Below are 25,667 nucleotides of genomic sequence, written 5' to 3' on the forward strand. Positions count from 1 at the left end.
TATTACTATCAAGTGACTAAGTGTTGTGGAGCACTGTGGAAAGAGAAGGGAGGTGAAGTTTGCCCTTCTTGATCTCAATACATTTATATTTTGGTTAAAGCAAGATGTTAATTTAAGTAAACAAGCTAGCTTACGAGGCCCAGTGTATTAAGCTACCTAAGGCTACCAAAAAGGTGCTACAGGAATTCAAAGAAGGGAGATATCACTTTCAAATGGGGAAATTTATATATTTATATATATGTATGTATATACATACATACAAAAAAAGAGAGGGGCATTAAGCCCTCTATAAACCATCTATAAGCACCAAAATTTATCATTAATATCAATACTATGTTCAAGGAGATTGTGAAATCATCAATATATCTGTTGTAATAACTTAATTACAATAAGCTGCCTCTGCAGCTGTGGTTCAATGGTTAAGAGCACTGGGCCTCCAGTCAAGAAGATCCAAGTTCAAATTCATCTCAGACATTGCCAGCTGTGTGAACTTGGGCAAGTCACTTAACCTTTGTAGGCCTAGGAGGCAGCTGTAGCTCTATGGTTAAGAGCACTGGACCTAAAACCACGATAGATGAGTTCCAATTTGACCTCAAATTTGCTTCCTACCAGTCTGACCCTGGGCAAGTCATTTAATCTCTGATTGCATGACAAAAAGGCTCTTCTGGACCACTGGGGAATGGCAAAGCACTAATTGGATCCTTGCCTAGAAAACCCCATAGATACCCAAGAAGAGACAGACACGATTTAACAATAAATAACAATCCGACTTTTGAGAGTATTACTTTTATTTCTCAAGGATTGGATCTTGTTACTTTGTTGCAAACTGGGTAGGGAAAAAAATAAACGGAAATCGGGTAAATAAACTTGGACCCACGAATTTACTCTGCCTCCCGGGGGTTGGTCAAAGGAATGTAATTCTTTCTTTTCTGGGACCTTTTTCCCTCCTCCGTTTTTCAGTTCCCTTTTATGGTGGTTTCGTGCGCCCCGCTTTTTCCCACCCCATTGAACTGGAAGGCGAAGGAGGGCAGGCGAGGTCTCCCAGCACCGTGCCGGGATCACAGTAAGCGCTTAATAAAAACTCAGGACTTTTTATATCAACGCCTCCGACAACCCAAACATTTCCACACTAGAGCCTTGGCCACACTCTGGTCGGCTCGACAAGGAAGGAGCGGAGATGGCCTCTGAGGGCACTAGGGTCAGAAACAAGCCTCAGACTCACGGCCCACTCTCCGCTGCGAGTCTGGGCCTTCAGAGGGGCTGCGATTCTCCTCGGCCCCGGGGATGAGATACCCACACGGTGAACGGGAGGCGGGAGGAGTTTGCACTCTGTTCTTTCCAGTGCAGCGGGCCGCGGGGAGGTGGGGTGGAAAGAACCAGGCTCCGCCCCCTGCCGGGACTTTAGTACGCGAGCTTACGTAAGCCTACACGGAGCTAAAATAGTTCCAGGCACCCCCGACTTCTGGGAATGTCTTTCGTCCTTAACAGGCTTCAAGAATCGAAGAATGAGCTTCTGAAGTCCCGCGACCCTCTCCTCGAAGGGGACGGGATGTCTTTAATCGGTTTCCCACCGCGGATTCCTCCGCCGGGCTGAACCTCGTCAGCCCCATCACTTCCGGGTCCGCCATTTTGTCGCCTCCATTTCTCCACGAGGGGGGGGTTAAAGGCCCCCCCACCCAATATGCATTTATGAAAAATCCGAAAAAAGTAGCCACCGCCGACGGGGCGTCCGATTCAGGGGAGAAAAGGAGACCAAACTGGCGGGCGCGGAGGGAGCAGAGCCGGCGGCGCCCCCGACGCAGCGGTGAGTCTCCAGGGAGAGGGTAGGGAGAGGGGCTGGGGGGGAGAAACCCGCAGGCCCGGGCGGGGCGCAACCGCGCCCCCTCCCCCTCCTCCACGCTCTTGGCCCCGGAAGCTGAGGGCCCGAGCGCAGCCGCGGGAGCTGGAGAGGCGGGTGGGGGGGGTAGTCCCGGGAGGGGGCCCGGAGGAAGGGAATGGTGTAGAGAGGAAGGGGAGGGGTCTGGGAGAGGGCGGGGAACACCGGGGCCGGTGCCCAGGCCCGGCCGCGGGGGGGCGCCGGCGAGGCCACTAGGGGACGCCACTACCCAGCTCCCCCCTCCCACGTCAGTCTGCCCCACGTGTGCGCCCCGCAATCACGAGGCTTCGGTCCCTGGCTTTGGGGTCGTCAGCTTGGACCCTACCCGCAGCGGCTTCGGGGCGGAGACAAGAGAAGGGTCTAACTTCTCCCGCCCGTATCCTTGTGTAGGTCCGATCCTCCCACCTCCGCCCCTGGAACGGAGTGGGCGTCGGGGTCCTTTCCAGCCGTCTCTCCACTCCTTTGCCAGGGTGGGGCTGGCGGGACATCGGTGGGAGCATCCTTTCGCACGTGGAGCGAATGTAGTAGCCGCCTCCCAAATAACCGTGCAATAAATTCACTTTTCCCCTGAGAACCCTTTCATTTTCCACATCATAAGACCCTTCCATTGCTTGGGAGGTAGCCTGCATTCTTTCGGCCCCTCTTGGAGTCGGGGGTGGCTGGAGTTCTCTGTTTAGAGAGAGCCCAGTCCAGTACTGCCATCTTGCCTCACCTAAGGGGTGCCATCAGCACTGGCATGGAATGCTAGCGGAAAGTTGGGACACTTTGAGGTCATTTGAACCCAGGACCTCCCATCTCTAGGCCTGGTTCTCTATCCACTGAGCCACCAAGAATACAAATTTTAAATATGTAAGGTAATGATTATAATACATCATTTATAATGTTCACTTGGTTTATGTCTTAGAGATTTTAGAAATAAAACTGTCAGCTCTCTTTTTTAAAAAAATATTTTTTATTAAAAAACAAAACCCTGAATGGATAGTAAATCAGGCTGAAGAGTGGTTAAGGCTAGGCATTTGTGGTTAAGTGACTTGCCTAGGGTCACACAAGCCAGATTTGACCCAGAACTTTCTGTCTCTAAGCCTGACTCTCTCCCTATGGAGCTACCTATTGTTGGCCCCTTTAAAAGAATGTAATGTTGGGGCAACTTGGTGGTTCTGTGGAGAGAAAGTCAGGCCTAGAGAAGGGAGGTCCCAGGTTCAAATGTGACTTCAGACAATTCCTACCAGTGTGACCCTGGGCAAGTCATTTAACTCCCATACCCTTGCTACTCTGTATTAGAGTTGTTACTAAGATAGAAAAATAAAGGTTAAAAAAAAAAAGATAATGTTAACCTTAGTTTCTGTTGAGTGATGTCCCCCACCACTACTTTTTCCATTCATATAGCAAATGATGGCCTCAAAATGAGATTAAAGACATTTGATAAAAGTGAGTGGTTAAGAACAAGTAACACTGTTGATGAAAATTTCAGACCCACTTAAACCCGGAGTTTTTTCCAAAAACACTGACAAAGAGTTGTGACGATGAATGATACCAACCCAAATGTGATATAATGAACTTTTAGAAGGAGTCCTGGTTTTTTTTCCAAGCTGTCATGCTTACATTTTTAAATAATCTGTTTTACTTTCTATAACCATTCCCTTAGAAAATTTGGAGTCTTTTTGGTTGTTTTCAGGAAAGTCAAAATATCATTACATGTACAGATAAATAGCTAATTTTCATACTATTATTTCAGGGCTTTCTTGTGTAGATATTCATTTCAAGGTGTTCTAGAAGCAATTATTGTGGGATTGATCAATGTGTATAAATTTGTATCTTATAAATAGATTTTTAAAAAATGCTTTTCTTCAGGGAACCTACTTTAGTTGATTGATACACTTGGAAGTTACATTTAATTTTAAAGGAGTATGCAGAGGCAGTAAGCAAAGTCACCTTTGTGTCATTTGATTACTATAAAGACAAAGCCTTTAGGGAAGGTTTGTGGCACAGCTAGGAAAGTATATTTAGAGTCAGGCAGGCCTAAGTTGTCTTCCTCTTTTTAGTTGATTAATTGATTAGACCATGGCAATGCCACTTAGCTTGTCTCAGACTTAGTTTCTTAGTTTGTAAAATAGGGGTACATTTTTTCAGAAGTCTGTCCTAAGGAAATTTACTTGTGAACTTTTGAGCAGTATGAAAACCTAAACTGTTATGATTTATTCACTTCCAAGAATTGCAGCATTCTTGGAAGATAGGTATCATGTAATCTTATGCTCTATAAATGGGGAGATTCGAGTCATAAATAATAGAAGAATTGGTCTTAGCAGAATAGGGATCAAATCAGGAACAGTATCTGAGTCTCTTTTTGCTATTTCCAATGCCTTCACACAGTATGAAAGTTAAAGAACATCTATTAAAACTGGTTTGATTTTGAAGCCCTTTGCACAATTCCATTGTGCTTTACACTGACCTGAGTTCCCCAAATGTTCACAAAATACTGGTCTCTAACATGAACTTCTTAATTTCACCAAGCAATGGTTCCTAATAGGAGGTCTTACACAGCCCAGCATTCTCTATGCCTTCTGGAGTTAATATTTGGCAAGCTACAGGATGTCCTGAAAGTCTTAGTGCAATTCTAAATGAAGAGAACCTAAAAGGGCACTAAGACTTGGGATACCTTGGATAGTCTATCCAGCATTTTGTTTGGCACCCAGTTCATCTCATGGTAATGGCATACCATTTTATTGACTGACTCCCTCAAGGCAAGAAAAATGGACTCAGGGCCATTTTATTGTAATGCCATGTATTTTCCAGAGCATTTTTTTTTTTGAGTGCCAAAAGTTAAGAATTGTGGGTTAGGGTGTGTACATCTTTCAGAGTACTCATTGCTTGAGATAGAAATCAGACGATGAGCTGCTAATAGGTCAGCCAAGAATGTCTTTGGAAAGCATTTTCACTAACACTATTGTTTTGTGGGTTACAGCTTCCTGAAAATACTTGTTCTTATGCATAAGGATGTCTTTAGTGGACTTGGGGAAGAGGTTGCTAGAAGCAGCAAGGAAAGGACAAGATGATGAAGTGAGGACATTGATGGCCAATGGTGCCCCTTTTACTACAGACTGGGTAAGTTTATAGAAGAGAGCTTCTTCCAAGCCCCTGGAAACAAACCTCATCATGTCATGTATTTACCATCTAGGGAAGTAAAGAAGGACCAGGCTTGAAACTATAGAATATTAAAGTGGAAGGGCTACATCAGCAGTCATTCAGTCCAAGCCTTACATGAGACAGAAATGCCACATCCGCAGCATTCCTGATTTAAGCTGGATTTCATCCAACTTGTATTTTAAGACCTCAAGTGATGGGAGAACTCACTACCCACCAAGATTGTTGTTCATAAACTTGTCCATAAAGTTTTACATTATGTTAAGGCAAAATTGCTGCCCTATAACTTCTACCAATTGGTCCTACTTTCTACCCATTAGTCCTTCAGCATGAAACAAAACAGCATAAGACTGAAGAGCATTCTCTGGAGAATTTCTGACTCTTGGAATACACATGGGGAAGACAGTGCCAGAATTTAGCTTACAGATGTTTATGGTGATCTGGGATTCAACTGGGCAGGATGAAGCAGGGTTTCACTGGATTCTTCTTATGTGGAGACCTTTTTTGGTGCTTTGTTCTCACAGCTCCAGGTTTTATGCCTTTTGTTATTCCTAAAGATTGGCATGCTGTTTTTAATTCTACTTTTCCAGATTGGATCTTATAGATATATTGGTGGTAACTGGTATTTGTATGTTCCTGAAATGTTTTGGAGTACTTCTTCTAAAGGTTTAATTCTCTCTTGGGTGTACTTAGATTGGAGGCATCTGTAATTACCTGAAATTCAACAGAATCAGTACAAGAAGATTGTATTTTTAAAGCAATAAGCTTCTTGGCTCCCTTTTCACCATTATGTTCTGGTTGATAAGGAATTTTCTAGCCTTTTTCAATTTATTTTGCCACTTTTAACAATTAAAGGGAATGTAATTTCCAAAGCCAGCTTTGGGAGCAGAGATCCAGGTTATATTACTAATTTGTAGCATTGTGGTTCTTCAGACTTTCTTGGTTTTAAATGTTTGGTGAAGGAGCTTCCTCTTCTCCTGTGAAGATTATTTCACAGCCTCAAGGCCAGCTGCTCTTCTGTGAGGAAGAAAGAATGAAAAGAGAGCTTGTGAAATGAACATTTCTGTAAATAGATCTGGAAAAGGGCAATGTGAATTAAACCCTGTTATGTATATGCAGGCAGAATGAAAATGTGAGAAGCCTAAAATACAAAGTGCTAGACCTTGAGGAACATCTGGTGTTCAGATATCAGGGCAGAGTAGAGATTAATTGATAACTCAAGTAAGACCTGACTGTTCATGAGACATTATTTTTTGCCATTGGCAGGTCATTACCAACGCTGTTCTGCTGCTTACTCTTGCCATGGGTTCTAGCCTCATAGCCTCATTTTGTATTGCCTGCACAGACTCGTTACTTTAGACAAAGTTATTTCTATCAAGATGCATTACAGATCCTGTTCTCGAATAGACTTTTTTTTTAAAGCAAAAAACCCTTTACTTTCTGTTCTAGTTACAACTCTAGGCCAAGAGGGCAAGAGCTAGGCAAGTGTAGTTAATTGACTTGACCAAAGGACAATCCAGGTTGCTCAGTGGATTGAGAGCCAGGCATAAAAATGGAGATCCTGGGTTCAGGCCTGGCCTTAAACACTTCCTAGCTGTGTGAACCTAGGCAAGTCACTTAACCCCCATTGTCTAGCCCTTACTGCCTTTCTGCCTTGGAACCAATACACAATATTGATTCTAAGTGGAAGATAAGAGTTTTGTTTTTTTTAATGACCTGTATTTTTGTCTTTAAATCACTTTCATTTCTGACTCTCTCCCTTCCCCAGTGAGATATTAAGAAGGAATAAAAAAAAGAAGGAAGTGAAACAGACCAAATTTGGCCAACACATCAATCAGATCTGGACAATATTTAAAGTGTCCATATTCATAATCCTCCACCTCTGCAGAGAAGGACTGACTAGTTTTACTCTTTCACTTTGGCACTTGAGTAATCAGCTGGCAGTCTATTACTTCAGATTTAATGATGAGCTGCTGTGAAAATGACTGGGGACATTTCTAGCTCTTCAGTATTGGCTTTCCATCCAGGTTATGAACTCCAATAGGACCCAGATCCTTGGGATGACAGTTCCTGTCTTTCTTTGTCCTCCATCATACAAGTCCAGGATGTGCACACATTCAATCAGCATTATTTCTCCACAGCTTGGAACATCACCTCTCCATCTCGCAGCCCAATATGGTCATTATTCCACAGCGGAAGTGCTCCTGAGAGCAGGGGTTAGCAGGGATGCCAGGACTAAGGTAGACAGAACTCCCTTGCATATGGCCGCAGCAGATGGACACACACATATCGTGGAGCTGCTTGTCCGGGTAAAGCAAGAAGTGATTGGGTTGAGTCATATATAAATGAGAAATATTCATGATCCTCTAAGGCAGGCCTGCAGAGGCTTACCTGGCACTCTGGTTTACATGTCTGAATGGGCAGGAGGGAGCTGTGGACAAGAGAGGGTTTTGGGTGGGAAAGCAAGGCTCATGGGGCAGGAGAATTAATCTTTCTCAAGGATGAGTGGTTGAGGGGAGTCGACCTCTTCTCACACTGACAATGTGGAATAATGAGCAGTAGCCCCTTATTTTCTAAGCACCTAGATTTCATTATGGATATAGTAAGGCAAATATGTGTTCTTTTTCACTTACTGAGAAATATTTCTCCCTTATCTCAGTGGCTTAGTACTCTTCTTGAAAAGACTTGTTCCCAGACTGTGTGTAGCATGTTTAGGAGCATTTAAAGAGAGAATTTGAAGGTGCTTTCTTTTGAAGTTACTTAAGCATGATCCAAATTGGAATATGTACTATTCTCTAGTAATCCTTCCATTTTTATGTTGGAAACTCATACCTATTGCCTCGTATCTGTCATCTGAGTGAAAATTGTTTTTTTTTGGTGGCAGAATGGTGCAGATGTCAATGCCAAGGACATGTTGAAAATGACTGCTTTGCATTGGGCCACAGAACACCATCATCGTGATGTTGTGGAACTCTTAATTAAGTATGGAGCTGATGTCCATGCCTTCAGCAAATTTGATAAATCTGCCTTTGACATCGCTCTGGAGAAAAACAACCCTGAGATTCTCGTCATTCTCCAGGTTTGTAGCTACTGTTTTCCTAGATATTATTCAAACAAATTAAAAAAAAATTGGCCCAAAATTGAATTTTTCCAGCCCTTTCAAAGTAATACCTTAATGTTTAAAAATCCCTTTAAAAACTGTCTTTGTAACATATTCTAGTCAACTTAGTTTGTACTTTTCAAAGGGAGTGATAGTATGGGTAATCCAAAAATAATTACTGTTTATTTGGCTTTGGCATTTGTTGCGTTATTTTCTTCCAAGAGGTTTTAAATCTTTAACTTTAACTTTAAATCTTTAACTTAACTTAAACCAAAAAGTTTAAATCTTTAACTGTTGCTCCACATTTTCTGAAGGCTATTGGTTGGGAGGGGAGGGGGTCCCATAATCATGTTTGGGATCACAAGGAAGCAGATTTAAAATTTAGTTATAGATAATTAAGTTGATTCTATAGAGAAATTGATGCAATTTTTTATTCCTTTTGTGTCTATTTTCCCCATAAGTAGTTCCCTACAGACTTGTTGCCCGGTTCACCTCTCAGTTCCCTATTTAAACTTCCTTATGTAACAGGAAATTTTTTTTTAGCCCTGAGCATGTTTGGGGAAAACTGCTTCTGGTAATACAAAGTCTAAAGGAGGCTGTCTTGGCTTCAGCCAAAGAAATGTAGTTGTGTGGAAATTAGACTTCAGAAGCTCATGTTCCAAATCTGAGAGTCATTTTCTGGGTTGGTGTGCATACTTTCACCTTTCTTCCAAGGAAGAGTAGGGTATGTTGTTGTTCCAAACCCAGGAGATGAGTCCTGACTGCATAGAGGCAGATGAGCACATGAACCACAGAAGCTCCAGAGCCAGAAGGGTAGTCTAGCCCCTTCATTAGGGGAGTTAATCGACACCAGATTTAAAGAGTTTGCCTGTCTTTTTGAGCTCTTGAACACAGTAGCACTTTGTTTTCTAAGACATAATGACCTTGGGAAAGTGACTTAACATCTCTGTTTCTTTTGTCTGAGAAGAAAACCCAACAGCCCCAGTGCAAACACTGGGACATTTTGAACTCCCTGGGACATTTTGTGCTGGAACTGGTTCTGGATGGTAGACCGTTGTCAAGGGAGCTGTTGAGTAACTGTATAAATAGGGCTAAAATAAGCATTCTGACTTTGAAAAGTCATGCCTTGTTTGGTAGGAGGCAATGCAGAACCAGGTGAATGCCAATCCTGAGAGAGCCAACCCAGTGGCCAACACGGTGACGATGGCTGCTCCCTTCATCTTCACATCTGGAGAAGTGGTCAACCTGGCCAGCCTTGTGTCCTCAGCCAGCACCAAACCCACTGCAGGTAACAGGCCCACAAGCACTGCCTCTTCCAAAGTCCACAGAATGATAACAGGTTTTCCTTTGTACTAGAGAAGCATAGGTGGTACTACAGTGCACAGAGCTCTGGCCTGGCCTCAGGAAGACCTGAGTTAAATTTGACATTTACCAACTGTGTGACCTTGGCAGAGTCCTTTCACTGCTATCTGCCTCGGTTTCCTCAACTGTAAAATGAAGATCATAACAGCACCTGCTTTGAAGGGTTGTTGTGAGGATCAAATGAGAGAATATTTGTCAAGTGCTTGGCATATGGTAGATAGTAGAAGTAGAAGTTATGGTTTTCATTAATGTCTCTGCAAATAGTATAAATAGGAAGAGACTATTTATTTGTTTGTTTATTTGTTTTTTCTTTTTTTAAGGCCCTTACCTTCCGTCTTGGAGTCAATACTGTGTATTGGTTCCAAGGCAGAAGAGTGGGTAAGGGTGGGCAATGGGGGTCAAGTGACTTGCCCAGGGTCACACAGCTGGGAAGTGTCTGAGGCCAGATTCAGATTTGAACCTAGGACCTCCCATCTCTAGGCCTGGCTCTCCATCCACTGAGCTACCCAGCTGCCCCCAGGAAGAGATTTTTTAATAGGTGACATTTGTGTTTCTACCTTAATTTCTGTTTTGGGACAAAATGGCACAGAGAATAAAGTACAGAAGAAAAGAGCACTAGATTGAGATTCAGGATCTGTGTTCAAGATCAGCCTCTTGTCACTACCTTTGTGACTTTGGGGCATTCACTTAAACTCTCTAGATCTTAGCTTCCTTATTTAAAAATAGGACTAGTTAACCTCTGTAGTCACTTTCAATTCTAAATATGTGATTCTATGAATATATTTGGGTACATTTTCTGATTAAAAAATGAAACTTGCTTCAGAAGAGCTGTATTTAATATGTTAAGTGCCATGTTTATCTCCAAAATAAAAGGGGAGAAGTGTTTGTCAGTCCATTATAAGAAAAATAATAGAATATAAATGTTCTAGAGGTGTCACAAATATAGAAAAGGAATAACTGATTAAAAAAAATTTTAATCCAATTGTAACCCTGAAGTTAAAATATTTATATGCTAGGTGGTGCAGTAGATAGAAGACAGGGCCTAGAAGGAGGAAGACTCATCTTCCTGAGTTCAAATCCAGCCTCATTCACTTATTAGCTGTGTCCTAAGGCAAGCCACTTTATCCTGTTTGCCTCAGTTCTTCATCTGTAAAATGAATTGGAGAAAGAATGTCAAACTACTCCAGTATCATGACCCAAACAGGATCACAAAGAGTCAAACATTACTGGAAACAACTGAACAGCTATTCAAAGAAATTAAGAATATGTTCTTGCATGTTGCTTAGAAATGGAGTCTTTGTAGTTTTTGCATTCTAGTGTTTTAGCAAGTTTGTTTATCAGTTGTTTTTACAAATACTTGCCTTGAAGTAGAGGAATTTGAGGCATCTCATTTTTCTTCCATTAATTTCATCTTACTTAATATTTGACTTTTTAAATCCTTAACTCTAAGATAAAAGGAAGATTCATAATCCTGTTTCAGTGTTCCAAGTATTAGAGAAAGCATAAAAATTGCCCTATTTAAAGGAAGGGAAAATCTTTTTCTCTACAAATGGTATAATTGCTTCTTAATGTCTTCTCTGTTGTGACCACTAGGGGATAGTATTGCTCTTCACCTTATGAGTGATAAGCCACCTTTTGCTTTGGATGGATAATTTTAAAAACAATTCTTTTAATTGTGCCCAGACACAAAAACACTATTCTCAGATCACACTCAGGGAAGTGACTTGGGATATTTATTTGGGAATCAAAGTGCGTGAAGAGTTGATATGTTTCAAGTGCTTGGCCTACAGATAGAGAGCCTTGGTTTCCATTTTCATGGGCCAGGGTTACATTGCTTGTGATGTTTTTGCTAAATATTCAACTCTCCTCTTGGCTATTTGGTCAAGTAAATGAGTTGCTACAGTCAATCTGAAACTGAAATAGTATCTTTACTGTGGTCTATTACTCATGAAGCAATTTTCTCGGCGATTCTCTATAACTTACTGACTTTCCTGCTAGTTCAGTGATGGGCAAACTATAGCCTGCGGGCCAGATGAGGGGGAGGGCCCTGAAATGTTCTATCCAGCCACTCACCATTATTCCTAATCTGACGAATACAACGAGTTGGATACAATACAATGAAACTTCGGAAGAGTTGCCTTAGAAACAGACTGACAGATGAGCATTTCCTTTCCTTTGGCCCCCTCTTTAAAAAGTTTGCCCATCACTGGGCTAGTTAATACACAGAAAAGAAGGGGAAAAAAGAAGTAGGGAAAATCTAGGTTACACTAGTCAGGTGAAAGATTTTCTTTTTCATTTTGACATTTTAAGTTTCTCAGTATCTGTTACTTCAAAAGTATCCCTTAAAAAAAAAAAGAGATGAATTTATACTAGAATGTATAGCATTTTGGTGTTAGAGATTGCAGAGTTTAAATCCTATCTTGAGCTTTCAGTTGTCCTCATGTGAATTATCTGTAATAGTTTAAAAATTCCAGACCGGGGGGGCAGCGGGTGGCTCAGTAGATCCAGAATCAGGCCCAGAGATGGGAGGTCCTGGGTTCAAATGTGACCTCAGACATTTCCTAGCCATGTGACCCTGGGCAAGTCACTTAACCCCCACTGCCAACCTCTTACCACTCTTCTGCTTTAGAACCAATACCCAGTGTTGATTCTAAGACGGAAGGTAAGGGCTTAAAAAAATAAAAATTCCAGACCTTAGGTCCTGTGCAACCTGGAATCTTCCTGGCCATGTACCCACAACCATCAATCAGCTTATATATACCCTGGGGAAGTACAAATTAGTTTTAAATATTGACAGTAGACAAATATGCTGCCCTTTAGTATAATGCATTACAAAACTTGAAATAAATAATTTGGATTCTCTGATATTTGGACTTTTCCTTGCTTCTATAAGTGTAGATAGTAGAGTGGCTTAAATATGTATTACCAGCTAAGGCATCATATTTTTATCAAGCTGACCCTTAGCTCCATCAGACTTAGAGTGTAAGACATCTTGTTGCCTTTGGATTTACAGTGATTACATTGCGATCTGCTCTAATTATCACTGACATTGGGATTGATTGGCTAGTGACAGTTTCCTTTATCTCAAGCCTCCAATTAATCCTGGACTGAGGCTTTTGATCATATGTTTCAAGTTATAAATAAATAATTGTTTTCCCTCCCCCAACATACTATGATATAATTTTTAAACCTTTACCTTTTGTCTTAGAATAGATATTAAGTATTGGTTCCAAGGCAAAAGAGCAAGAAGGGCTAGGCAATTGGATGTAAGTGACTTGCTCAGGGTCACACTGCTAGGAAGTCAGAGACCACATTTGAACCCAAGTCCTCCTGACTCCAGGCCTGGAGCTCTATGCACTGTGCTACCCAGCTACTCCAATGATATTTTTTAAATGTAGAATTATACTCTCCATAAGCAAGGAAAGAATATTGTTGAGAACATTGACTACCTTCATCCCAAAAGCTTCTAAGAGAGGTCTGAGATGTCAGTTGACTTGTTAGTGTATTTATTAGTTATAATTGGTCTATCTCAGTGATGGCAAACCTTTCTGAGATGGAGTGCCAACCCCCCCCACCCCCATTACCCCAGGGAGGGAGGAAACTCTCCCATTGGAATGCTGGGCAGAGGGGTGGGTGATGTGAAAAATGTTGTCAGGCGCCGTGGAGAGGGAAGGCAGCAGCTCCGCCGGAGTCCCTCTGCCTTTCTAGTAATGAACTGGTGGGGCCTGTCTACAGAGAGCCCTCTGTGTGCCATACATTTGCCATCACCGGTCTATTTGCTTACCTTTTTTTTAATTGAAATTAATCAATGCCCTTTCTACTTTATTTGTTTTTGTTTTTTTTCATAATATAATTGGTCTGTCAGAGACTATGGTATGAATACATGAGAAAAGGCCTCCATTTTAGAAAATTTCTGTGTGTGAAAGACCATTTAGAATTACATTGAGGTTATCTTGTTAATTCATTTCTGCTTTGAAAGGAAATTGGGGGAATGATTGTCTGAAACAAAGTACAAAATATCATTCAAAAGTAATGAAGACTTATATATAGTACAACAGTCCCAGGGCTTAGCAAAGCTGAATTCTGATGGATCGATTGCACTAAGCTGATTTTTCACATGCATTCTACCCATACAAGGAACTTAAAAGATAAAAGGTTCCTTCTTTTCCTCAACTGAGAATGGGATGTTAAGGTTTTACATTGGGGTTTGCTATGGCATGCAATCACTTACCAAGAAAGTGCATTAGAGAATGGATGATAGTTGGATCCTGCCCTATAGGAAGTAAATGCAGATACTTCCCTCCTGGAGGTTAGGCAGTCCTGGGAACACCAACCATTTTGCTCCTTGAGTAGGTTATTTTCTTTGTTCCTTTCATTATTTCTAATAGCACATATTCCATTGTTATCATATAATAATCATAAAAATAGAGAACATTTAGATCAACGGTCGGCAACCTTTTTGACCATGAGAGCCATAAACACCTGAGGAAGGAGGAGGATGGAGGCAGAAGGTGCTGGAATATGGGGCGGGGGCTGAAGGGCCCCCTGGGGCACATCCTGGGGCTCTGCCCAGACTGGCTGGTCAGGAGGTGGAGCCAGATCTGGCTCAAGAGCCATACGTTGCCGACCCCTGATTTAGATAGTGTTGTAAAGTGTGAAGAGCACATTACTTATATTAATTCTCATTTGCTCCTCACAGCAACTTTGTGAGGTAATTGTTGTATCCCCATTGTTTATAGATGCAAAACTAAGGCATATAGAGTCTAAATACCCTGCCTAGAGTGATAGACTTTGTAAATTGAGGTAGGATGTTAATTCTGGTCTTCCAGCTCCAAAATTAGTGACCTATCCATTGTACCACATAGCTGCCTTGATATAAATTTTTTCAGTCATTCTCCAATTTAAGGGCATCCTCTTAGTTTTCATTTTTTTCTTTCTTTTTTTTAAACCTTTACCTTCAGTCTACTTAGTATCAGGTCCTAGGTAGAAGAGTCTGTGAGGGGTAGGTAGTTGGGTTTAAGTGACTTGTCTGGGGTCACATAGCTAGGAAGTACCTGAGGCCAGATATGAACTCAACACTCCCTATCTCCAGGCCTGGCTCCCTATCCACTGAGCCACCTACCTGCCCTCATTTCTTTGCTATGACAACAAAAGCTTCTATAAATTTTTTTTTGTTTGTAGGTGTTCATTTCTTTTTTCTTTTATCTCATTGACCATGTCCAAAATATAAGACATCTCAAAAGTCTTAATGCAGCTTTAATAATATTTATTTTTATTAATAATAGCTTATTATTTTTAAGCTATCAAAGCTTTAAAAACCCCTAGACTTTTGGGTCACCCTATATACATTTCTTCTGCAATTTGAGTTTTATCACTTCTCTAGCAGAATGTTAGTGACCTGTTTTCATCTTCTTTCTTCAGAATTCATGGTTTATCACTGCATTGATAGAGTTCTAAAATCTTTCACAGTTGTTTTTCTCTATAATGTTGTTTTATTTATATATCGCATTGTAACAGTTTGTTTTATAACAATTTATTGTGTGAATTGTTCTATTAGTTTTGCTCACTTAACTCTGCATCAGTTCAAGAAAGTCTTCCCAGTTTTCTATGTAATGCACATTTCTTATGGTACAATAAGCTTTTACATTCATATACCATAATTTAGCCATTCCCCAATAGGAGGACAACCCCTGAATTTCTTGTTTGGGGCTTCTTTCAGAAGAGTTGTTGTAAATATTTTTTTGCATATGAAAACTTTTCTGATTTCTTTGATCTCTTTAGGGTATAAGACTGGTAGAGTTATGGCTGGATTTAGTGACTTTTGAGGCATAGTTTCAAATTACTTTCCAGAATAGCTGAACCAGTTCACAGCTCTACCAGCAATGTACTAGTGTGCCTGTTCTCCCACAGTCTCTCCAGCATCTTTCATTTTCTTCTTCTGTTATTTTAACCAGTCCAGAAGGTGTGAGATTTAGCCTTAGAGTTGCTGTAAATTATATTTCTGTAATTATTAGTGATTTGAAGCATTCTTATATGGTTTTAATTGTTTGGATTTCTTGCTTTGAAAACTGCCTGTCTATATTCTTTAACCACTGGGGAATAGGTTTTTTGCTTACAAATTTGAATCCATTCATTATATATTCTCTTAAATATGAGACCTTTATCAGAGAAATTTGCAAGACTTTTCTCATTTAACTTTTTTCCAGTTTCATTTGTTTTGGTCTAGTTTATAAAATTTAAAAAAATTATTTAATCAAAATTGTATTGTTTTCTTAGAAGGACCGGTATTTTAGTCACAACTTGTGACAGAAGGGCATCACAACTAATGCCATCATAAAAGCTTAGAGATCAAGTAGTTAAGAAAACTAAGAGAGTTATTTACATTATGAAAGGAGACTTACTGTCATGAAAAAATGCACCCTCAGAAATTTGTTAAGTTTAAGAGTTACAGATCATAAATCCCTCCACTGAGAGGCTAGGACTATATATAGTCACTAAGCCAAAATGTTAGGAATTATTGCCAGTTGAAGACCAGTCAGCAAAAAAGATAGATTATTTTCAAATTGTAATGCAACATTAAAAGATAATTCATTTCACAGAAATTTGATTTATGCGAAGCTAATTTGGAATCACCCTACATAACGTAGGGCACACCTATATATGATAAGCCTGTCTTCTAGGAGATTACTGTTTCAATAATAATACAGGATAAAGGCAGCTAGGTGGCCCAGGCCAGGACTGGAGTTGGGAAGTCCTGGGTTTAAATTTAACTCCCTAGTTATGTGACCTTGAGCAAATCACTTTAGCCCCTTGCCTAGCCCTTACCACTCTTCTGCCTTGGAACTGATAATTGTATCCATTCTAAAACAGAAGGTACGGGTTACTTTTAGACAATCAAAATAATAATATAGGATGGTCATATGACAAAGTTAAAGCCCCAAGCCAGCACTGGCGAATCTTTCAGAGTGCCTGGCGCCACCCCCACCCCACTCCCCTCACTGTGCCATGCCCCTTCCCCCTTGCCCCACACAGGGAGGGAGGAAATGCTCCCATTGGGCCGCTAGGCACGTGGGCCGGTGAAGTGAGGAATGTTCAGTGAGTATAGAAAGGGGGAGGGGAGTGGCCCTAGCATTCTGCTTCCCTCCCTCCAGCTCTGCTGCCTGTGAGCTGCCCACCTTACCAACCCTGTGCACTCCTGCTGGGCAGGGAGGCAGGATGTGAAAAAATATCATCAGGCACAGTAGAGAGGGGGAGGGGAACAGCTCCGCCCGAGCCCCTCTGCCTTTCTAGTAACAAATTCTTGGGTTGCAGGGGGGTGGCTGAGTGACCAGAGAGTGCTCTGTGTGCCATCTTTGGCCCTGTACCATAGGTTCACCATCATTGCCCTAACCAATAAATAATTGGACTAGACAATCAAGTGTTAACATCACATATATATTTGTTTGTATTACGTGACCCAACATTAAAACATGATCCAACATTAAAACTATCTGGATTTTTGCATAAGAAGATTCTAGTTTCCCCTATAATTGCTGTTTGGGTTGATGTCTTCCCCACCCACTAACTCCTGCTCACCTGTCCTGTTGGTAAGGGCAAGGGCAACAGTGATAATAGTAATAATGATAATAATTGTGTACATTTGCAAAGCCCTTATGTTTTTCTTTGATTCTCATAATAAGCTTTTTTTTTTTTTTTAAACCCGCACCTTCCGTCTTGGAGTCAATACTGTGTATTGGCTCCAAGGCATTAAAGGGGTAAGGGTAGGCAATGGGGGTCAAGTGACTTGCCCAGGGTCACACAGCTGGGAGGTGTCTGAGGCCAGATTTGAACCTAGGACCTCCCGTCTCTAGGTTTGGCTCTCAATCCACTGAGCTACCCAGCTGCCCCCTCATAATAAGCTTTTTGATGAGGTATAGTTTGCATTTTAGAGATAAAGAAATAGAGAAGTTAAATGACTTGTCTAAGATCACACATACTGTGAGAAGCAGACAGGACTAGAATCCAGTTCTTCTGGTTCTGAATTCACTGTTCTTCTAACTATACCATAGCTGCCTAAATAGGGATGAGTAAGAGTTCTGGGTACTATGGCAGCTGGGGATAAGGGAAGCTGTGTATAACCTGTCTGCTGCTGCTGCCACCACCAAAGAGTGGAAGATGGGGAATGCCCTGTTACTGATGGATGCTAAATAGTAGCAACCAGATAGGAATCAACTTATAGGGGGAAGGAGAGAGGGAATCTCAGTTGCACCTGTACCTACCATGTTTATGTTTACCCTTTCTTCAAGGAAAGTGTTTGTTTTTAACCTTAAATAAGTTCACTTAAATATGATGCATATTAGTGTTGACTGGAGGCGAAGATTTAAGTCCATCATTGTAAATTTTAATTCATCTCAAATCACCCTGACTCTGCTAGACCTTATCTATCTTTTCTTCTCAATAGGTGATTCTCATACTTCAACAGTACAGTTCTCAAATTCTACCACCTCAGTGCTGGCCACCCTGGCTGCTTTGGCTGAGGCATCAGCTCCTCTTTCTAACTCCCACAGAGCCACTGGTAAGTGACTAGTGAAAGTCCTTTTTATTTATTCTTTTTAAGTCCCCAGCAGGTTTAATTTGTGTGAATTTTTTTTAATTGTGCTTAATTAGAGGCAGCTCCAAAAAAAGTAATGGGAATTCATTGAACATCAGAAAGAAAAGTTGCCAAGTGATGTAATCAGTCAGCTGAATAATATCAGAGAATGACTGAGTCATTCCTTTGTGTTCTTGCAACCTTGGTGTGTCTACTGGGACTTCAGTTACTTCACATTGAATGAAGTGTTTTAATTTGTATTAGATGATCTTTCAGAGATATTTGATGTACTTTGAGTCTGAATAGCCAGCTTAGATATCTCATATCAAAATAGATTACCTATCTCTTTGTCATAGCATGTGCACTCGTCTGGTTTTTAAGTAGTGGTGAGCAAATGTGCTTCTCAGATTGAAAGTAAGAGTCTTCAAATCAGTGAGCCATAGCCAGTAAATGTGGCCGTAGAGAAAGGAAAGTTCCTAACAAGTAGCAGTTTAGAGGTTTAAAGGAGTCATCCAGTAATATTCCAGGTATTCTCTTAGGGAATTGGTTTTAATTGAACACTTGAGTAGTAATGAAGATGATATTCTGTCTGCCATTTAGTTCAGTAAACATTAAGTCTACTATGCATGGCATTCTGCTTGGTGGAGATGACAGGGACATTATATGTAAGTCCACATCTTCAAGAAGCTTATATTTTATCAGGAGACTACTACCTGCATGCAGTTATATAACTCATTTGAAGAGGGAAGAGTACTAGTAACTGGGGAGAATAGGCTTAATGGCTGAGTCATACAAGGAAGATGAGGATTTGAAAAAGTAGAAATGAAGAGCATAACAGAAGTCTTGCAGAAAATGGACTTTGAGGCTCAGGGGAGCAGTTAGTTATTAGGACAGCATGGCTGGTTCATAGAGTGCCCAGTGTACAAAAGACAGTAATGAGGGGATATAAGGCTGGAGAGGTCAATTGAAGCCAGATTACAAAGGGCCTTCCATGTCATGCTGAAAGGTTTCTTATCCTTCAGCTACTGGAGGTTTTCTTTTCTTTTTTTCTTTTTTTTTTTTTAAATTAATAGAATCTATTTCTAGGTATCTCAGTCCCTCTTTCCCCTCCCCACACTATAGAAGGCATCATCTGGCAAGCATATGTATATATAGATTATGTCTTTCATGTCTCCATTTTTCAGTTCTTTCTCTGGAGGTGAACATTCACAAGTTATTCTTTCAGTATTAAATCTGTAGCTATATATAATGTTCTCTTAGTTCTATTCATTTCACTCTTCATTATCTCATGCGGTTCTTTCCAAGTTTTAAAAAAATCAATCTTTTCAGTTTCTTACAGCATAGTAGTATTCCATCACAATTATATACCACAATTTGTTTAGCCATTCCCCAGTTGATGGACATCTCTTTGATTTCCAGTTCTTTGCCACCACAAAGAGCTGCTATAAATGTTTTGAAACATAGGTTCTTTTCCTTTTTCTGTGATTTCCTTGGGTCTTTTTAATCACCACAACCCCCCAACTTCTCCCTCCCTTATATTATGCCCCTCCCTGCCACCCCCTTTTTAAATTTCCTTTCTTCTCTGTAGGGTAAGATAAGATTCTGTACCCCAATGGATCTGGCTATGCCATTTCCCATTAGAGTAAGATTTAAATATTACCAGTCATCACCTTCATCTTCCCCTCCACTGTAATAGTCCACCCCATTCCCATGCCTCTTTATGTGATATGATTTACCCCATTTTATCTCTCCCCCTTTTTCTCAGTGCAAGCCTCTTTTTCATGCCTTGATTATTTTTTTTGCATATCATCCTAAGCAGCTTACTACCATACTGTCTATCTATGTATATTTCTTCTAACTACTGTGATAATGATAACAGCTTTAAAGGGTTACAAATATTGTTTTTCCATGTAGGAATATGACCTTATTGAGGCCCTTAAATTTTTTCTCTTTCTTATTTACCATTTTGTGTTTCTCTTAAATTTTGTATTTGGATATCAGATTTTCTGTTTGGTCTGTTCTTTTCTTCAGGAATTCTTAGAAATTTTCTACTTTATTGGATGATCATATTTTCCTCTGAAAGAATATAGTCAGTTTTGATGGGTAGGTGATTCTTGGTTGTAAACCAGTTCCTTTGCCTCCCTGAATATCGTATTCCAAACCTCTTGATCCTTCACTGTAGAAACTGCCAGATCCTGTGTAGTCTTGATTGGGACTCCATGATATTTGAATTGCTTCTTTCTGGCTGCTTGCAGTATTTTCTCCTTGGACTGGGAGCTCTTGAACTTAGCTATAATATTCTGGGGTGTTGTCATTTGGAGATTTATTACAGGAGGTGATCTGAGGATTCTTTCAATTTCTATTTTAACCTCTTGTTCAAGAATATCAGGAGATTTTTCTTTGATAATTTCTTGTAATATAATGTCTAGGCTTTTTTTTTTTATCATGAACAGTCCAATAATTCTTAGATTGTCTCTCCTATATCTATTTTTGAGGTTGGTTGTTTTTTCAATAAGATATTTCATATTTTCTTCTATATTTTTTATTCTTTTGATTTTGTTTTATTGTTTCTTGATGTCTCATGAAGTCATTAGCTTCTATTTGCCCAATTCTAATTTTTAAAGACTGATTGTCTTCAATGACCTTTTGTTCCTTCTTTTTTCATTTGGTCCATTCTACTTTTTATGAAATTCTTTTCTTCACTGAATTTTTTAAACCTCTTTTTCCAGTACGTCAATTCTATTTTTTATGTAATTTTTTCCTTCATTTTTTTTGTGCCTCTTTTTTCCACTTTTGCTTTTTAAGCTGTTATTTTCTTTTTTGCATTGCTTTCATTTCTTTTCCCATTTTTCTTCCACTTCTCTTATTTGATTTTTGAATTCTTTTTTGAGTCTTCCAGTACTTAAAAACCAATTCCCATTTTTCTTTGAAGTTTTGCATGTAATTGCTTTGTTGTCATATTCCTGACTGAATCAGTGACTTGCTCTTCTTTGTCTCCATAAAATTTTTCTATGATTTAGGTGTTTCTTTTGCTATTTACTCATTTTCCCACTCTTTTTATGTCTGTGGTCCGGGAGTTCTGAAAACTGCTGATTGATGGCTTGTAGGACTTAGAGCACTGTGAGCTATTTTGCCCTAGGGCTAGGGGCTTCAGTACAGACTTGGGTCCCTCACTTTGGACTGGCTTGGGACTTAAATGGGTGGGTGTGGGGTGTTATGCTATTGGCAGGGTCCCTGAATCCCAAAGTTAGCTTATCTCTAGGTTTGGAACCTGATGTAGTAGATTCCAGTGGGACTGTCAGCTTGCACTCCTCAGTGCAGTCCTCTCCCATTAGTCCTCATGAACCTCTACAGAGGAGGGACTGTGCTTATACGTTTTCCTATAAAAATACTCAAGGATATTTAATCCAATTAGTTTGGACTATTAACTAACTTCTTCCCTAAACTTGACAGCTTTATGTCTTACCTCTGTTCCTTCATCCTAGCTGTCCCCTCCTTATCTCCCCCTATCAGGGTCTGTCTTCCATATTTAGGTCATTGCTACCTCTTTTGTGAAATCTACCCCCATAGTCTTTCTTTTCTCAATCTGCCTTTTGTCATATATGTCGGTTGCTCTTCTACACACTCCAGTAAAATGTAAACTTCTTGAAGGTTGGGAATTATTTCCTGGCATTTTTTTCTCTTTATTTGTCCCTAATGCATGGCATAATCCCTTGAATATAATAGGTGCCTAATTCACTAGCATACACTTGTTAAGTACATCCAGTGTACAAAGTGGTATCTAACTAAACTGAAAAGCTAGATCACCACACCAACTAATTTTATAGGTAGCAAACTTTTAGACATGTAATTTATTACTTGGTTCATTTAGCATTAGCATGTTGTCAGTCTCATTTAGAAATGCCTCTTGTCAGATTTACTTTTTTGTTTGTTTGTTTCCTGAGCCAGTGTTTTTCTCTCTTCAAAATTATCACCAGGATCTTATGGCTTATTCATGAATTGTTTGGTCTAATAAGATTTCCAGGTTGCATCAGATCTTTTTTAATATTATTGTTTCAAGGAGTCACAGGGCTATAGTCTTGTTTTTAAAATGCCAGGGTTTAAAAAAAATTTTTTTATACCTCTTTTATCTCTAGCCAATTCAGAAGAAATCATGGAAGCAAATTCTGTAGACTCGGCAATCCAACAAGTGGTGGGGAGTGGAGGCCAAAGGGTCATCACCATAGTGACAGATGGAGTCCCCCTGGGTAATCTCCAGACTGCAATTCCTGCTGGTAGTATTGGTCACCCATTCATTGTGACTATGCAAGATGGACAGCAAGGTGAGTCAGCCTGTTTATACAGTTGTCCATTAGAAGACAAAACAGAAATTAAACTCTCTTGCATATAAAAGCAATTTAGGATGGATTGGTGGTAGAGGTTGCAGGATTTTGCAAAAGTTGGAATAAAAATGAAGTTAGCCTATCTCAGCTTCCTGCACTCTTTCTAAAAATGTCTTGGAGTGAGAAAAGGATCAGTATACTCACCTTTCTCTCTACCATTATGACTCAAGTGTCAACCAAGCCTATAATTTCTATTCAGAGTCCCACACTTTCTGGTTTGTGTGATGCTATGTGAGACTTTTCCCATCCTCAAAGTCATTGAAAAAAAAAAAGAATTTGTATCCATAGTGGGAAGAAAAATGTAAGAAGGAATAAAAACTTTATTTACAATACAATCAGGTCTTATGAGGCCCATTTAGAAAATTATTGATGACAAAGTCATCTATCAATTATGTTCCTAGATTCTTTTTAGGTGGGTTTGAGATTTCTCTTATGAATTTGCTAAACTAGTGAAAGCTGAGTTAATTGGGATGAGAGGTTACATTCATTGGCATTTTTATCTATATGTAGAATACGTGGATGTTGAAGAGATTGGAATTTATAATAGCTTACTCCTGAAAGCACCCTAATGTAGTGGCTATAGAAAACTAGCCTTGAAATCAGGAATCTCTAGGATCCAGGCCTGTCTCTAATACCTCCTGGCTATGAAGATCTTGTGACAAGTCATTTAACCTTCCAATACTTTGGACTACTCTCTAGGACAAAATTCAGAAGAAGTGTCAACCTGAATTGATAGGGGGAGTTTCCTCACCTAGAAGTTCCCTATTAGATCAAAATCACAAGTCCTTATCCCTAGTTTACTCTTAAAAGAAAAATGCATTGGATTGAGAATTGCAAATACCATATTATCTACTCTTTTACATTTTACATTTTGTCAATTGGCTGCATTTATAGATTACCTCTAGTAGATTTCAAGTTGCTAGGTTGATCTCTCCTGGCTACTAGGTGATGGGAAGGGTTCAAATATTCTGTCATTTGAAATGTACTCAAGAACTATGAATTAATGGTAAAGTCAACCCAAGTTAATTTTCCCCCTACAACTTCAATTTAATAAGGCAAATAAATATACTAAAGCATCCTGAAGCCAAATCTAAAAAGTCTGTTTTAGACAATCTTTGCCAGAGCTCATGTCTGTTAACACAGATAAGTGAAAGTTTACTATAATTTCTTTGCTCTGTCTCTTAGGAGTTACTCCTAAGTATGCTATTGTGAATGGCTCACAATGGTACTTTAGGTATTCTTTAGATTGTTTCTACTATTTCACTCCATCTCTGTTAGTCCCATTAGCAAATATACTTGTCCATTCCCAAAACTTCCATACCAAACAATACAAAATGGAAAATTAATTCTTTATTCTTGGTTACTTATCACATAGCATGCCTAGCTCTTCAAAGCTTTAGTGATTTTCACTATGCATCCTTACTCTCTTAAGAACTTTGAAATGTGGCCCTATCTGGATTTAGCAGACAGTTCCTTATCTTATTAAACTTTTCAGTGTTGATTTATTTGGGTAGAAAATTCCCAACTCCACAGACTACAAGACCTATATTTTTTATTGTGTATTCACTTCCTCTCCTTGGTGTTCCTTGGCTTGTAGTTCTAACTGTACCTGCTGGTCAGGTTGCAGAGGAGACCATTATTGAAGAGGAAACAGAAGAGGAAGAAGCAGCTGAAGAGTTGCCAGTGGCCAAAAAACAAAGGACAGAAGAAGTGATAGACAGCATGGATGAAGGGAAGGTAATATTCATGATGTTAGTGGAGGAAAGGAGCAGCCAATTAATCAGGGTCCAGACATGAGCTTTTCTCCATCTTTGTGGTCCTGTTGAGAATTGAGTCAGTTCTCAGTGATGAGGGAAACAATCACTACAACAGCTCACATTTTATTTATGTAGCATTTGAAAGTCTACAAAACAGTCAAGCAACAAGAGCTCACATCCTGGTGGAAGAGGCAGTGTGTAAATGAGCACACACCAGATATTTACAGAGAAGATGAGGAAAGAGGCAGTGGGGAAAGGTTTGGGGCATAAAAGGAGATTTGAGCTAAGTCTAGAAGGAAACCAGGGAAGCTAAGAGGAGTTTTGAGGGGTCAGAGGCCTGGGTTGGGAATATCACATGGAAGAAGCAGAGAGTGTGCAGAGAAGGCAAAGGGAGCTGCCAAGAGCCAAATAAAGCAGTTATGGGTAGTCTTGAGGGCAGCAGGAACCTTTGTAACTCACACCGAGTAGGAAGCTAACACAGTCAGACCATAGCTTTTGGAAGACCACCTTCGCAGCTAAGTGGGGGGGGGGGGCCTAAACAGGTGGGAATCAGGTGAATGGAGAGAAGGGCATGTCTGTGACTGATGGCATTAGTGTAGAATGACAAGATTGAACATCAGATTTGGTTTGGGAGGGGGGCAAGTGAGGATAAGGAGCGGGTCTACTAGAAGAGCTGAGAAGAGGGGAGGGTCTAGAAGAATGAAAGCCTTCTCTTTTGGAGGTATTGATGCAGTACTAAAGCATTCCCCCTGGAGGTAGGCAGCTACAAGTTGACTGCTTTACTTTTACAGGAAGACATAGAAAGAGAATTGCTACAACAGCAGCTCCAGGAGGCCAATCGCAGGGCCCAGGAATACCGACATCAGTTACTAAAGAAAGAGCAGGAAGCGGAGCAATATCGTCTCAAGTTAGAGGCCATGTCCCGGCAACAGCCAGATGGAACTGAGATTACGGTGGTAGAGGAGGTGGCTGAGGTAGATGCTGTGGTGGTTACAGAAGAAGAGGTGGAAGGGAGGGGAACCGAAGTTACAGGGTCAGTAGGGACTGTGGAACCTCATGCTGATGTTGCCATGGAAACTGTTGCATCCTAACATTCAGGCCTCTACCCTATATCCCCCTTTCTTTTTCTTCCTTTTTTAAAAAAAAAAAACACAACAGAAAAAAAAATTTTTTTAAATGTCCAGGACTTTAAAAAAGAAAATAACAATAGGATACAGCCCTATGGACTTGGGAGATCTCTTCATGCAACTGGAAAATTAAAACATAAATTATGGGGAGAAGTCTTCTGGACCCAAAGAATGGGGACCAAATTTCTCAGCTCATAAGATTTGTTTCAAGCATAAAATTTATGGGTTTTTTGGTTTGTTTTTATAAATAGATCCCTAATTTTAAGCCCTCAGAGTTTTTTATTTGCTACAATAACTCCCCTGCACACCCAGTCTTTTTAGTAATATTACCAGCAAGTGACCTAAAATTTGCC

At 40.2% G+C, this 25,667-nt stretch overlaps 1 protein-coding gene across 1 annotated transcript; it reads left to right on the top strand.

Moving 5' to 3' along the window:
* The first annotated feature begins 1,534 nt into the window (after positions 1-1,534).
* On the top strand, positions 1,535-25,435 carry GABPB2 (GA binding protein transcription factor subunit beta 2). The gene is made up of 9 exons (XM_044672675.1): positions 1,535-1,804; positions 4,839-4,978; positions 7,159-7,326; positions 7,902-8,096; positions 9,255-9,405; positions 17,920-18,033; positions 22,185-22,370; positions 24,028-24,167; positions 24,979-25,435. The coding sequence occupies exons 2-9, from the start codon at positions 4,871-4,873 to the stop codon at positions 25,276-25,278; spliced, it is 1,362 nt and encodes a 453-aa protein (XP_044528610.1). The 5' UTR covers positions 1,535-1,804; positions 4,839-4,870; the 3' UTR covers positions 25,279-25,435.
* The last annotated feature ends 232 nt before the right edge of the window (positions 25,436-25,667 follow it).

The sequence above is a fragment of the Gracilinanus agilis genome, chromosome 4 (genome assembly GCF_016433145.1).
Source record: "Gracilinanus agilis isolate LMUSP501 chromosome 4, AgileGrace, whole genome shotgun sequence".
Lineage (NCBI taxonomy): Eukaryota > Metazoa > Chordata > Mammalia > Didelphimorphia > Didelphidae > Gracilinanus > Gracilinanus agilis.

Bases quoted from the DNA above. Each gene is read 5' to 3' on its own strand.
- GABPB2 (XM_044672675.1), top strand. From the start codon at position 4,871: ATGTCTTTAGTGGACTTGGGGAAGAGGTTGCTAGAAGCAGCAAGGAAA. The intron at 18,034-22,184 runs GTAAGTGACTAG...TTTTATCTCTAG, and splicing joins TAACTCCCACAGAGCCACTG to CCAATTCAGAAGAAATCATG. The intron at 22,371-24,027 runs GTGAGTCAGCCT...CTTGGCTTGTAG, and splicing joins TATGCAAGATGGACAGCAAG to TTCTAACTGTACCTGCTGGT.